General features: G+C 49.1%; 1 protein-coding gene across 1 annotated transcript in view; it reads left to right on the top strand.

Moving 5' to 3' along the window:
- Positions 1-248: 248 nt before the first annotated feature.
- Positions 249-14,770, top strand: part of sorcs2 (sortilin-related VPS10 domain containing receptor 2) — an 879,651-nt gene continuing 865,129 nt past the window's right edge. The window contains exon 1 of the mRNA XM_085964704.1: positions 249-865. Within this exon, the coding sequence (XP_085820830.1) occupies positions 515-865 (351 nt within the window). The 5' untranslated portion in view covers positions 249-514. The remainder of the gene's footprint in view (positions 866-14,770) is intronic.

Here is a 14,770-nt window from a genome sequence, read left to right as displayed (position 1 = left end):
CTCCTGCCTCCAATGGCCCGCCCAGTCAAAAGGTCTTTTCCCCATCTCCAATATTTTTAAACTAAAACAAAAAAGTGTTGAAAGAAATTGAAAAAAACATTTTCCCCCATGATTTTCTGCCAGATTGCTCACAGCAATGCCCAAGAGATTCATCTTTAATTCCTGAAGAATCCAGGACAATTTTGGAGGGTTGGCAAACCCTATAACAGCCCACGCTGCCACAAAGGGCAGCAGCAAGTCGCCATGCTGTCTGCACAGGTGGGGTGTGCGGTTCCTCAGAGCACGACTGTAAGCTGGACCAAGTCCTTACCTCCAGCAGATGGTGCTCTTTGGCTGCCTGCCTGCCCGAGTGTGAGTGATGGAAAGAGGAAAAAAGCTCAGTGAGCATTAAGTGAGCTGCTGTTCCACCCTCTTTCTCTGTGCGTGAGACTGTGGATCTGTCTCTGGGTTTGGATCATCCACACACATTTAAATCAACCCTGGTCACCAGCCGGCTTGCAATTACCACGGCCACATGATCATGGCAGCCGCGGTGCACGGGGGCAGTGCTCTTTCCCCGGCTCCCTGGACACCGAGCTCGCTTTCCAGATACCTGTGGCTTTGCATTTCCTTCGGGCTGGTCCTTCTCCCTTCGGCTCTGGCCGGGATCTCGCTGCGTTTTGAGCGGACGGCGGGCGCTGGGCTTGGGAGACAACCGCTGGGGCTCGGCCGAACTCCGCCGGAGCGTGGCGGGCTGGACGAAGGAGCTCGGGCGAAGAGGTCACCGATCCCGCAGGAGCCGGCTCTGCTCAGCACCTCTTTCATCCTCCGAGGAGACTCTTCCCACAACCAGGCGATGGTGCACTGGACGGGCGAGAACAGCAGCGTAAGTCACCAGCAACAACAACACAAATATATATATAGAATAATAATAGCCTCGCCACTCTCACTGCTATTGCAAACAGCCACATTGTATTGCTGTGAATTGTAAAAATGTATTGTTGAACATATGCTCCTGTCACTGACGGTTCGCTACCGTTTGATATCGCCAGGCCGGGGCTCGGCTTTAGTGGGACACACTGTAACTCTTGGGGAGATTAGAGCAACAGCGAGACTTGGTCGGCGGGGAATGTGCCGGCGCTGCCCGGGCACTGCCACAGCCGCGCGAACCGGCAGCGCCACAAACTTCACTTCACATTTTGTCTAATATATCGCCAAGCCAGCGAGAGCGGCTGCTCTGGCGGCCCGGGGGAGGAGGAGAAATGTTTGGAAGAATAGCTTTTTAAAAATAAAATATTCTGAAGGTGGAGTCCGGCCGCACCACGCTGAGCTCGATGCGGAAATGTGAGCGCGCGCCACGGCTCAAGTTTGCAGCCTTAACCCTTTCGGCTACGCACTGCACGCCTGCTGCTCCATCCGCACCACGGGCGGGCGGGATGCATTTGCTCTGCTGTTAAAGGCTGGACCTTAAATCGCTAACTCTAAAGGTCGACCCTTCACTCCTGAGTGGAGGTCTACCCACCCAGGCTGTGCTCCGGCGGGCCGGGCCGGGCTCGGGGCCAGTGCACGTGTGCTGACACATTTACAAGCGGCCAAGTTACTCACCTGAAAAGGGGTGACAGTATGAGCAACGCTTGTTAGAGATGTTCACTAACGCAGAGTTCTCTTGTGGCACATGCCCACACAGTTTACTATTTGGATACTGCTTGGTCTGCTGCGATTGCTACAGGTTGAAAATATTCTCCAATAACACTGAAGCAAAATAACTGGAAACACTGAATGCAGTCCAGGCGGTTGTCTCCTGCAGAATTCTTTCCTCCCAATTTTTCTCCTCCTGCCCATAAGGGTAGTGACTCTTTTATGGGTTCCGAGGGCAGTACCACACTGGCAGCTCTCTTTCCCCATATGTGAGATTGCAGGCTATGTGCTCTTGGGTGGGTGGGCGAGTTCCTACACAGCTGGGTCTGGTCCTGCTCTCGCCCTACATCCACACACCTACACTTTCCAACAGGTGCCACTGAATAATGATCAAGAGCGGGAACACTGGCTGATTTTTCTCTTCCTTAATCCAACAGCCAATTATTCGCAGCCCCCATTTCTACCCTGGCTGAGTTCAACTAACTCGGCACAGAGCAGGAATCAAACCAGGGACCTGTATGGCGTAGTACTGATACGCTTATCAATTACTTCATAAAAGGTGATGAGTCAAAGAAGAGATGAATAAGGCTTTTATTAGCTAAGAAGAGACCATGCTTCTTCGTGAGTGACTGAACAAGTCTGAACGAAACCCACACAGTGGTGGGTGGAGTCAGCTGAGGCATGCCTCCATACACAGCGCCACCCAGAGGTGGCAATATACAATACAGTGGTTTACCACATTCACCCCTTGTTTAATGTGAAGTCCGGCGGGGTGAAGGGTACTACAAGTTAAGTCTATCAGGAGGCCTTGTCTGACGTCCTGATCGTCGTGGTGGCGGCGGTGGTGTTGCAGCATCCGACGTCGGGTCTGGTGTCTGGGTGGTTGGCGAAGATTCCTGGGGCTTTGGCATGCCGTCTGCAGGGGTTGGGTTGGGAGGGGTGGTGGGGGATAACAGTGGTAAGGGGGATAACGGTGGTAAGGGGGATAACGGTGGTAATTCAGGGGTACCCGAGGGTGCGAGATCTCGTATGGAGACCGTGTCCTCCCGCCCGTCTGGGTATGTCACCCAGGCATACTGGGGGTTGGCGTGTAGGAGGTGCACCCGCTCGACCAGGGGGTCCGTTTTATGCGTCCTCACGTGCCTCCGCAGTAGGACGGGCCCAGGAGAAGTCAACCATGCCGGTAGCGAGGTTCCCGATGTAGACTTCCGGGGGAAAACGAACATTTTCTCATGAGGGGTCGCATTAGTGGCAGTACAAAGCAGTGACCGAATGGAGTGAAGCGCTGCAGGGAGGACCTCCTGCCAGCGGGAGGTCGGAAGGCCCTTAGATTTTAGTGCTAAGAGGACTGCCTTCCAAACCGTCGCGTTCTCCCTTTCCACCTGGCCGTTCCCCCGGGGGTTGTAACTGGTGGTCCTGCTCGTGGCGATACCTCTTGTTAGCAGGTACTGCCGAAGTTCGTCGCTCATGAACGATGAGCCCCTGTCGCTATGTATATAGCTGGGGAACCCGAACAGAGCGAAGATGTCATTCAGACACTTGATGACCGTGGTACTGGTCATGTCTGGGCAAGGGATGGCAAAGGGGAAACGGGAGTACTCATCAACTATGTTGAGGAAGTACACATTGCGGTCAGCGGAGGGGAGGGGCCCTTTAAAATCGACGCTCAGGCGTTCGAAGGGGCGGGTGGCCTTGATCAGGCTTGCTCTGTCCGGCCTATAGAAGTGCGGTTTGCACTCGGCGCAGATTTGGCAGCTCTTGGTCATGGTCCTGACCTCCTCGATGGAGTAGGGCAGGTTACGGGATTTGATAAAATGGAAAAACCTGGTGACCCCCGGGTGGCAGAGGTCATTGTGGAGGGACTGCAGCCTATCACTCTGCGCGTTGGCGCATGTACCACGTGATAGGGCATCTGGGGGCTCATTGAGTTTCCCTGGCCGATACAAGATATCATAATTGTAGGTGGAGAGTTCGATTCTCCACCTCAAGATCTTGTCGTTCTTGATTTTACCCCTCTGCTTATTATTAAACATAAAAGCTACTGAACGCTGGTCAGTGAGCAGGGTAAATCGTTTCCCGGCCAGGTAATGCCTCCAGTGACGCACCGCTTCTACAATAGCCTGGGCCTCCTTTTCGACGGAGGAGTGTCTCGTCTCGGGGCCCTGGAGGGTCCTTGAGAAAAAGGCCACGGGTCTGCCCGCCTGGTTAAGGGTCGCGGCTAGGGCGAAGTCGGAGGCATCGCTCTCCACTTGGAAGGGGATGGACTCATCCACCGCGTGCATTGCGGCCTTCGCGATATCGTTCTTGATAAGAGTGAAGGCTGCACACGCCTCTGGTGTCAGGGGGAAGGAGGTGGCTTTGATGAGGGGCCTGGCTTTGTCTGCATAGAGGGGCACCCACTGGGCGTAGTAGGAGAAAAACCCCAGGCATCTCTTCAGTGCTTTTTGGCAGTGGGGAAGGGGTAGCTCCATTAGGGGGCGCATTCTGTCGGGGTCGGGCCCGATGACTCCGTTCTCCACCACGCAGCCGAGGATGGCCAGGCGCTTGGTGTGAAACATACATTTTTCCTTATTGTACGTTAGGTTCAGCCGTTGGGCCGTACGGAGGAAATTTGCTAGATTAACGTCGTGGTCCTGCTGGTCGTGGCCGCAGATGGTGACGTTATCCAAATAGGGGAAGGTTGCCCGCAGCGCGTTCTGGTCAACCATTCGGTCCATCTCCCTTTGGAAGACCGAAACCCCGTTGGTGACGCCGAAGGGGACCCTAAGGAAGTGGTAGAGGCGGCCGTTTGCCTCGAAGGCAGTATACTGGCGGTCCTCATGGCGGATGGGCAGCTGGTGGTACGCTGACTTAAGGTCGATGGTGGAGAATACTTTGTATTGCGCAATCTGATTGACCATATCAGATATGCGAGGGAGGGGGTACGCGTCCAGCTGGGTGTACCGGTTTATGGTTTGGCTGTAGTCGATTACCATGCGGCGTTTTGCAGTGGTTTTAACGACTACAACCTGGGCTCGCCAGGGGCTAGTGCTACCTTCGATAATGCCCTCCTTCAAGAGCCGCTCCACCTCAGAGCTGATAAAAGCTCTGTCCCCGGCACTGTACCGCCTGCTTTTGGTAGCGATGGGTTTACAGTCGCGGGTGAGGTTAGCGAACAGGGGAGGGGGGGGGACTTTTAATGTGGAAAGGCTGCAGGTGGTTTGCAGCGGGCGATTTAAAAGTTGTTGGTTGCAGACTGTGAGTGGGGGGAGGGGTCCACCGTATGCTAGTGTGACACTCTTAAGGTGGCACTGAAAATCCAACCCTAGCAGGACGGCAGCGCAAAGACGGGGCAGGACTAGCAGTTTAAATTTTTTATATTCAGTGCCCCCTACTGACAGGGTCACCACACAGTAGCCGCTGATGTCCATTGACTGGGACTTGGACGCCATAGAAATGCGATGGTGCGTTGGCAGAATCGTGAGGGAGTGGCTACGTACCGTGTCGGGGTGGACGAAACTCTCTGTGCTCCCGCTGTCGATCAGGCAACTGGTGGCGCGGCCGTTTACCGCGATATCCATCATGGAGCTGGATAGATGGTGAGGGTGGCCTTGATCCAGCGTCACGGAGGCCAGTATGTGGCTTAGTGAGTCACTATAGTCATCCGCCGAGACGGTGGTCGGTTCCGGTGACGAAATGGCGGTTGAGTGCGTTGGATACGATGGCGGCGGATGCCATGCGGCCGGGGGTACACAAAATGGCGGATAAGATGGCTGCTCCCACGGCCCGCACGCTGCGCTGCTGGCTGGCTTCCCCTTGCAGGCGTTAGCGTAATGGCCTTTCTTCCCGCAGCCCGAGCAGGTAGCTGTCTTAGCTGGGCAGTGCGCTCTGGGATGTTTTAACTGGCCACAGAAATAGCATTTTTGGGCCTGGTTACTGGGCATCGAAGCAGTTCTTACCGGAGGCTGCTGTCTCGGTTGGGTCGCTGCAGCGGTTGGTGCCGGGGGCGGCGGTCCCGTGTCCCACGGTTTCGATTGCCATGTCTCGGCGCCGTTACGGGGGTATGCCTCGAGGTTTCGGTGGGCCTCCTCTAACGAGAGCGCAAGGGCAATGGCCGTCTTCAGGTCGGGTTCCTTGCTTTCTAGCAGTCTCTGCCGGGTGTGGTCTGACTGGAGGCCCCTGACGAAGGCATCACAGGCGAGTCCCTGCGCGTGCTCCACAGCCGTTACCGCTTTACAATCGCAGTCTCTGCAGAGTGCCAGTAGCGCCCGTGCAAATGCCCCTACCGATTCTCCCGGTTGCTGCCTGCGGGATCCCAAGAGGTGTCGGGCGTAAATTGTGTTCACTGGGCGCGTATATTGCCCTTTTAGTAGCTCGAGGGCCGCCACGTACGTATTAGAGTCCCGGATTAGCATATATACTTGATGGCTCACCTGGGCGGTCAAAATTTTCAGTTTGTGATCCTCCTCTGTAACCTGTGAGATTGCGAGGAAGGATTCAAAGCAGCTCAGCCAGTGTTCAAACTTGGCTGATGCACCCACATCTTGAGGGTCGAGGTCCAGGCGTGGTGGTCTGAGGGCTCTCAGCAATGTCTGCTGTATCCGTTGCTGTTGTTGCTCCTCAGGTGTCGCCATTTAACTTTTAGCTAATAAAATTGATACGCTTATCAATTACTTCATAAAAGGTGATGAGTCAAAGAAGAGATGAATAAGGCTTTTATTAGCTAAGAAGAGACCATGCTTCTTCGTGAGTGACTGAACAAGTCTGAACGAAACCCACACAGTGGTGGGTGGAGTCAGCTGAGGCATGCCTCCATACACAGCGCCACCCAGAGGTGGCAATATACAATACAGTGGTTTACCACAAGTACTATGTGGGCTGGTGCCTTTAGTCAGTGGGCAATTGGGGGATAGAATGGCATCAACTACTGTCAAAGCTGTGACTCCTCCACAACTAAGGCAGGGACTTGAACCCAGATATTGTGTTCCAGACTATCTATGGCTGATCTTTCATTGACTTGTTATGTACAGCGGCTGCATCATGGTTTGCAGGTTGTAGATGCTATTGGCTAATTCAGGGATTCACTCAACTGCTTTTTGATAACGTTTCCTCCACCAAGGGCCTCACTACACTCATCCGCCCGAAGCTGTTGGCACTTTCTGGAAGTGGCCAGATTACTTAACTGATGTTCGGCACTTGTCAGGTTTGTTAAAGAGAAAGCTGTGAGAGCTTTTGCTGAGGCAAAGAGTTTAGAAATGTTGGTCAATAGAAGTTGTATTGTTTAAGTCAAAATGATTCACAGATGAGGACTAGTGTGCCGTGTATTTTATTTTGTATTATTGTGAAGATAAGTTGTATGGATTTAATTAAGTGAGTCTGGTTATAATGCCTGTTCTGTATGTTCATCGTACTATTAATAAACCAGCTTAATGATTTGTTTCTGGCCTCATCTCACCGATGTTTGCTTGATCTGCCCTCGGAGAGATTGAAAAAGCACACATGCAAAAGATGTGACTATCTGGTTTAGGTCACAAAGGTACAAGCAGACATGAGAAATTATTTACGGCAGACCCAAACTTCTAACTATTATCCTTTTGGTCATTTTTAAAGTAAGGCCTCACAGCGTCGGCGGGAATCTTGAGCGGCAGAGCGGGGCTACAAAAGGCCCCAGAGACCAGGTAAGGCCTCACAGCGTCGGCAGGAATCCTGAGCGGCAGAGCGGGGCTATAAAAGCCCCAGAGACCAGGTAAGGTCTCACAGCGTTGGCGGGAATCTCGAGCGGCAGAGCGGGGCTATAAAAGGCCCCAGAGACCAGGTAAGGTCTCACAGCGTTGGCGGGAATCTCGAGCGGCAGAGCGGGGCTATAAAAGGCCCCAGAGACCAGGTAAGGTTTACCAATCTCCAGTCTGGGAACTCGGAGGGAAGGAGAGAGGTAAAAAGTAATCCAAGTGTGACGTCACCAGAAAGCGGGTAAGTGATTGATTGGTAAGTATTTCTCCCTTTTAAGCTTAAATCTCTTTGGTTTATAGTTTCTAAGGTGTGATATTCACCATCTAGAATCGGGGCAGAGAATATTTAAGAATAATATTAATAAATTTAATTAATTACATAGAATGGGAGATCAGGCGATGTGTTGCTGCTGCAATATGTGGGAGCTGGTGAACACCATTGATGCTCACAGTGATCACATTTGCAGTAAGTGTTGGCTGCTCGAGGAACTCCGGCTCCATGTTGAAGAGCTGGAGTCCGAGCTTCAAACACTGAGACACATCAGGGAGGGGGAGAGTTACCTGGACTCTGTGGATCACGAGGTAGTCACACCAATTAGATTAATTAATTCAGATGTAGTCCGTGGCCAGGGTCAGGATGGTGTGACTAGAAGTGAGGCAGGTACGGGGATCCAGGAGGTAGTGTTGGAGGAGCTGCAGCCCTTGCACTTGTCCAACAGGTTCGAGGCTCTTACTCCCTGTGGGGACAGGAGCAGGGACTGCAGGGAGGATGAGCAACCTGGCCACAGCACCGTGGAGCAGGGGGCCATTCAAGTGGGGGGAGTTAAAAGAAATGTTGTAGTGGTAGGGGATAGCATCGTTAGGGGGATAGATAGAGTTCTTTGCAGCCGAGAGCGAGAGTCCCGAAGGCTGTGTTGCCTGCCCGGTGCCAGGGTTAAGGACATCTCCTCTGGACTGGAGAAAAACTTGGAGGGGGAGGATCCAGTTGTCGTGGTCCATGTTGGTACCAACGACATAGATAGGACAAGGAAGGAGGTTCTGCTGAGGGAGTTTGAGCAGCTAGGGGCCAAATTAAAAAGCAGAACCACAAGGGTAATAATCTCTGGATTATTACCTGAGCCACGAGCAAATTTGGCTAGGACAAATAAAATTAGAGAGTTAACTGCGTGGCTCAAAGACTGGTGTGGGAGAAATGGGTTTTGCTTCCTGGGACACTGGCACCAGTACTGGGGCAGCAGGGAGCTGTTCCGTTGGGACGGGCTTCACTTGGCCAGTGCTGGGACTAGAGTCCTGGCGGATCATATAACTAGGGCTGTAGAGAGGGCTTTAAACTAACTAGTGGGGGGGGAGGTTCCTAGAGAGCAAATAATAAAAATGACAACAGAGAAGGTCATAGACTTAGGTAGCAGTGGGGAAATTAAAAACCAGAGTGTGTCAGGAAGGGGCAGAAGGTATGGAGTAAAAGGTAAAGTAATAAAAAGGGCAAAAGCAGGAACTAAGTGTCACAAAACATATTTGAAAGTTCTCTATCTGAATGCACGTAGCATTCGTAACAAAATAGACGAGTTAATGGCACAAATAACTACATATGGGTATGATCTTGTGGCCATTACAGAAACATGGCTGCAGGGTGACAATGCCTGGGAATTAAACATACCAGGTTATTTAACGATCAGGAAGGACAGGCAGGAAGGAAGGGGAGGTGGGGTGGCTATGTTAATAAAGGAAGGAATCACTAATACAGAGAAATGATATTGGGTCAAAAGATCAGGATAATGAAACCATTTGGGTGGAGGTCAGGAATAATAAGGGGAAAAAAACACTAGTGGGCGTAGTCTATAGGCCTCCGAACAGTGGCAACTCTGTTGGACGGAGTATCAATCAGGAAATAGTTGAGGCTTGTAATAAGGGAACATCTATAATTATGGGGGATTTTAACTATCATATTAATTGGACAAATCAAATTGGGCAGGGCTGCCTTGAGGATGAGTTCATTGAGTGTATTAGGGATGGGTTTCTTGAGCAGTATGTAACTGAACCGACCAGGGGGCAAGCAACCTTAGATCTGGTCCTGTGTAACGAGATGGGATTAATTAAAAATGTCCTAGTAAAGGATCCCCTTGGAATGAGTGACCATAACATGGTTGAATTCCATATTCAATTAGAGGGTGAGAAGGTTGGATCTCAAACAAGCGTGCTAAGCTTGAATAAAGGAGACTATGAAGGTATGAGAGCGGAATTGAGTAGAGTGGATTGGGAAAATAGATTAAAGGGTAAGACGATACATGATCAGTGGTGTACATTCAAGGAGTTATTTTACAACTTCCAAAAAAAATATATTCCACTGAGAAGAAAAGGGTGTAAAAGAAAAGACAGCCATCCGTGGCTAAGTAAAGAAATTAAGGATAGTATTCGACTAAAAACAAGGGCATATAAGGTAGCCAAATCTAGTGGGAGGATAGAGGATTGGGAAAACTTTAAAAGACAGCAAAAAATAACAAAAAGATTGATTAAGAAAGGGAAGATAGATTATGAAAGTAAATTAGCAAAAAATATAAAAACAGATAGTAAGAGTTTTTATAGTCATATAAAAAGAAAAAGGGTGGCTAAAGTAAATGTTGGTCCCTTAGAGGATGAGACTGGGAAATTAATGGTGGGAAATATGGAGATGGCAAAAACACTGGATATTTTACATCAGTCTTTACAGTAGAAGACACTAAGAATATCCCAACACTGGACAAACAGGGGGCTAAAGGGGGGGAGGAGCTAAACACGATCAAAATCACTAAGGAAGTGGTACTCGGTAAAATAATGGGACTCAAGGCGGATAAATCACCTGGACCTGATGGCTTACATCCTAGGGTCTTGAGGGAAGTGGCGGTAGGGATTGTGGATGCATTGGTAATAATTTTCCAAAACTCCCTGGACTCGGCAAAGGTCCCGGCAGACTGGAAAACTGCTAATGTAACACCCTTATTTAAAAAGGACAGTAGACAGAAGGCTGGAAACAGACCGGTTTGCCTAACACCTGTGGTAGGTAAAATTTTGGAGTCCATTATTAAGGAGACAGTAACAGGACATTTGGATAATCATAATTTAATAGGACAAAGTCAGCATGGTTTTATGAAGGGGAAGTCATGTTTGACAAATTTGCTGGAGTTCTTTGAGGAAGTAACGTATAGGGCGGATAAAGGGGAACCAGTGGACGTAGTGTATTTAGACTTCCAAAAGGCATTTGACAAGGTGCCACACAAAAGATTATTGCTTAAGATAAAAAATCACGGGATTGTGGGTAATATTCTGGCATGGATAGAGGATTGGCTATCTAACAGAAGGCAGAGAGTTGGGATAAATGGTTCATTCTCAGACTGGCAATCAGTAACTAGTGGTGTTCCGCAGGGGTCAGTGCTGGGTCCCCAACTCTTTACAATCTATATCAACGATTTGGCGGCGGGGACCGAGTGTAACATATCAAAGTTTGCAGATGATACTAAGATGGGAGGGAAAGTAGTGAGTGAGGAGGACATAAAAAACCTGCAAGGGGACATCGACAGGCTAAGTAAGTGGGCAGAGATTTGGCAGATGGAATACAATACTGGAAAGTGTGAGGTTATGCACTTTGGCAGGAAAAATCGTAGAGCAAGTTATTATCTTAATGGCAAGAAACTGGAAAGTACTGAAGTACAAAGGGATCTGGGGGTCCTGGTGCACGAAACTCAAAAGGTTAGTATGCAGGTGCAGCAAGTGATTAAGAAGGCCAATGGAATGTTGGCTTTCATTGCTAGGGGGATAGAATATAAAAATAGGGAGGTATTGCTTCAGTTGTACAAGGTATTGGTGAGACCGTACCTGGAATACTGCGTACAGTTTTGGTGTCCATACTTAAGAAAAGACATACTTGCTCTCGAGTCAGTACAAAGAAGGTTCACTCGGTTAATCCCGGGGATGAGGGGATGGACATATGAGGAGAGGTTGAGTAGATTGGGACTCTACTCATTGGAGTTCAGAAGAATGAGAGGCGATCATATTGAAACATATAAGATTGTGAAGGGGTTGGATCGGGTGGATGCGGGGAAGATGAACCCGATGATGGGTGAAACTAGAACTAGGGGGCATAGTCTTAGAATAAGGGGCTGCTCTTTCAAAACTGAGATGAGGAGGAACTACTTCACTCAGAGGGTGGTAGGTCCATGGAATATGCTGCCCCAAAAAGCTGTAGAAGCTACATCATTACATAAATTTAAAACAGAAATAGACAGTTTCCTAGAAGTAAAGGGAATTAAGGGTTACGGGGAGCGGGCAGGAATTTGGACATGAGTCTAGGTTCGGATCGGTCATGGCCCTGTGGGGAGCGGAGCGGGCCCAGGGGCCGTGTAGCCTGATCCTGCTCCTATTTCGTGTGTCTAATTCTGTTAGATTCAGGAGATGGCTCTGTGATAGTGGATTGGCGGTTAGGATCAGATCAGCCATGATCTTATTGAATGGCGGAGCAGGTTCGAGGGGCCGATTGGCCTACTCCTGCTCCTATTTCTTATGTTCTTATGCTTTGTTGGAAAAGAGAAATTCCTGATTGCGAACTAAATGAGGCAATATCCATATAAGAACATAAGAATTAGGAGCAGGGGTAGGCCATATGGCCCCTCAAGCCTGCTCTGCCATTCAAGAAGATCATGGCTGATCTTCAACCTCAACTCCACTTTCCTGCCCAATCTCCATATCCCTTGATTCCCCAAGAATCCAAAAATCTACCTATCTCAGCCTTGAACATACTCAACAATTCAGCATCCACAGCCCTTTGGGGTAGAGATTTCCAAAGATTCACAACCCTCTAACTGAAGAAATTCCTCCTCATCTCAGTCTTACATGGCCGACCCCTTATCCTGAGACTATGCCCCCTAGTTCTAGACTCTCCAGCCAGGGGGAACAACCTCTCGGCACCTACCCTGTCAATCCCCTTCAGAATCTTATATGTTTCAATGAGATCACCTCTCATTCTTCTAAACTCCAGAGAGTATAAGCTCAATCTTTCCTCAGGACAACCCTCTCCTCCCAGGAATCAATCTAGTGAACCTTTGTTGCATCACCTCTAAGACAAGTATATCCTTCCTCGGCAAACTTGGATACATTACACGCGGTCCCTTCATCCAAGTCATCAATATAAATTGTAAATAGCTGAGGCCCAAGCACTGATCCTTGCAGCACCCCACTAGTTACAGCCTGCCAACCTGAAAATGACCCGTTTATCCCTACTCTCTGTTTTCTGTCCATTAACCAATCCTCTATCCATCCATGCTAATATATTACCCCCAACCCCAAGAGCCCTTACCTTGCATAACAAACTTTTATGTGGTACCTTATTGAATGCCTTCAGCATGCCACAATCAGTATAATGATGGACTGCAAGTCTATCATAATTTCCTGTGTGAAGAGTGTGTTGCTCTTAATTGCTCCACCCATTTGTTGCTCCCTCCCCACCCCCCCAACTGTGTTCCTCTGGTACCTCATCTAATTGGCTATTCTTCATGTATGAACCTAGACATGAATATGACAGGCTATTCCATTGTAGGGAAGGGGGCATCACAGCTGAGTTCAATTCTCTCCTTATCCAGCATCCACATGCATATACTTTCTAAAAATTAGTCGCTGTAGGTGATCTGGAGTGAGAACCGTGTTGATTTTTGCCTCTTCCCTAGCCTGGGGTGCTGCAGCAATTGTACAACCTTTACTGCTATCCTGGCTAACATCAGCTAACTCAGTGCAAACTGGGGATCAAACCTGAGGCTTTCCTGGTCTTTATGGCTCTGTTTCACACTGAGCTGTGAAGCTACCAACTGAACCATTGGCTGAAACATAGAAGATAGGAGCAGGAGTAGGCCATTCGGCCCTTCGAGCCTGCTCCGCCATTCAATGTGATCATGGCTGATCATCCAATTCAGTACCCTGTCCCTGCCTTTTCCCCATATCCCTTGATCCCTTTAGCCTCAAGAAATATATCCAACTCTTTCTTGAATATATTTAATGAACTGGCCTCCACCGCCCTCTGTGGCAGAGAATTCCACAGGTTCACCACTCACTGGGTGAAGAAATTCCTCCTCATTTCAGTCCTAAATGGCTTACCCCTTATCCTTAGACTATGACCCCTGGTTCTGGACTCCCCGGCCATCAGAAACATCCTTCCTGCATCTAGTCTGTCCAGACCTGACAGAATTTTATAGGTTTCGATGAGATCCCCTCTCAATCTTCTAAACTCCAGTGAGTATAAGCCCAATCGACACAATCTCTCCTCATACGTCATTCCTGCCATCCCAGGTATCAGCCTGGTGAATCTTCGCTGCACTCCCTCCATGGCAAGAACGTCCTTCCTCAGGTAAGGTGACCAAAACTGCACACAATACTCCAGGTGCGGTCTCACCAAGGCCCTGTACAACTGTAGCAAGACATCCTTGTTCCTGTACTCGAACCCTCTTGCTACGAAGGCCAACATACCATTTGCCTTCTTAACCGCCTGCTGCACCTGCATGCTTACCTTCAGCGACTGGTGCACAAGGACCCCCAGGTCTCTTTGCACTTCCCCTTCTCCCAATCTATTGCCATTCATTCAAATAATAATCTACGTGATCTTAGACACTTAAGTCATTGGTGTTGGTACCTTTAAAAAAAAACACAATTCTGTGATGATTCTACTGGTCTCTCTCAGTAACTCCGGCAGGATACCTGTAGAACCCCCATGGAATTTCAGGCTCAAGATGTTTTAAACTTTTATCAGGATCCTGTTTTCCCTCCCTTGCCAGCAAGAAAACAGCTAAAGTATAATCTTCTGACATCCCGCTTTTGGCAGGGAGCCTTACCTGGAAATTCAGGGGCATAATGTACACGGTTTTCCAGCTATTTAATGTACATTACATTTTAAAAAGTAACTGGACTTATGCCAGTCCACAATGACTTATGCCTGTCTCGTTGTCTCTGCTGCTGTCTATAATATTAATAATTAATGCGCTTCTAATTTAAAAAAAAAAAAAAAAGTTGAACACATGCTACTCCATAAGAAGTCCTGTCTCTTCAGGTCTTGCTGTAGGTCCCATTTATATCATGTGAGCATATGTGTACCTATCTCTCCCCCTCCCTCTCACCTCATAGTCCCTCCTCCTCCTCTCTCTCCCCCTCTACTCCTATTTTTAACTATCGTAATTATATATGGCTGCTGTTCCTACAGATACCACAACAGCATTCTCCTGCTACATGTCAAATATAAACCACCTTCCTTACACAGAATGACCACTAGTGCAGACATAAACATTGGCCCGTATTTTGCGGTCAGCGGCAAAGTCATGGTGCCACTGACCTAGAAGAAAGCTGCCCATGAAGATCTAGCGATCTCTGTGGCATGGATTTCATCTTTCCCAACGTTAATTTCATTCAGATGCCATGTATACAGGATCTTTGGT

The sequence above is a fragment of the Somniosus microcephalus genome, chromosome 2 (genome assembly GCF_052327205.1).
Source record: "Somniosus microcephalus isolate GS21.2 chromosome 2, FLI_Smic_1.0, whole genome shotgun sequence".
NCBI lineage: Eukaryota > Metazoa > Chordata > Chondrichthyes > Squaliformes > Somniosidae > Somniosus > Somniosus microcephalus.
This window is presented reverse-complemented; position numbering and strand designations above follow the sequence as displayed.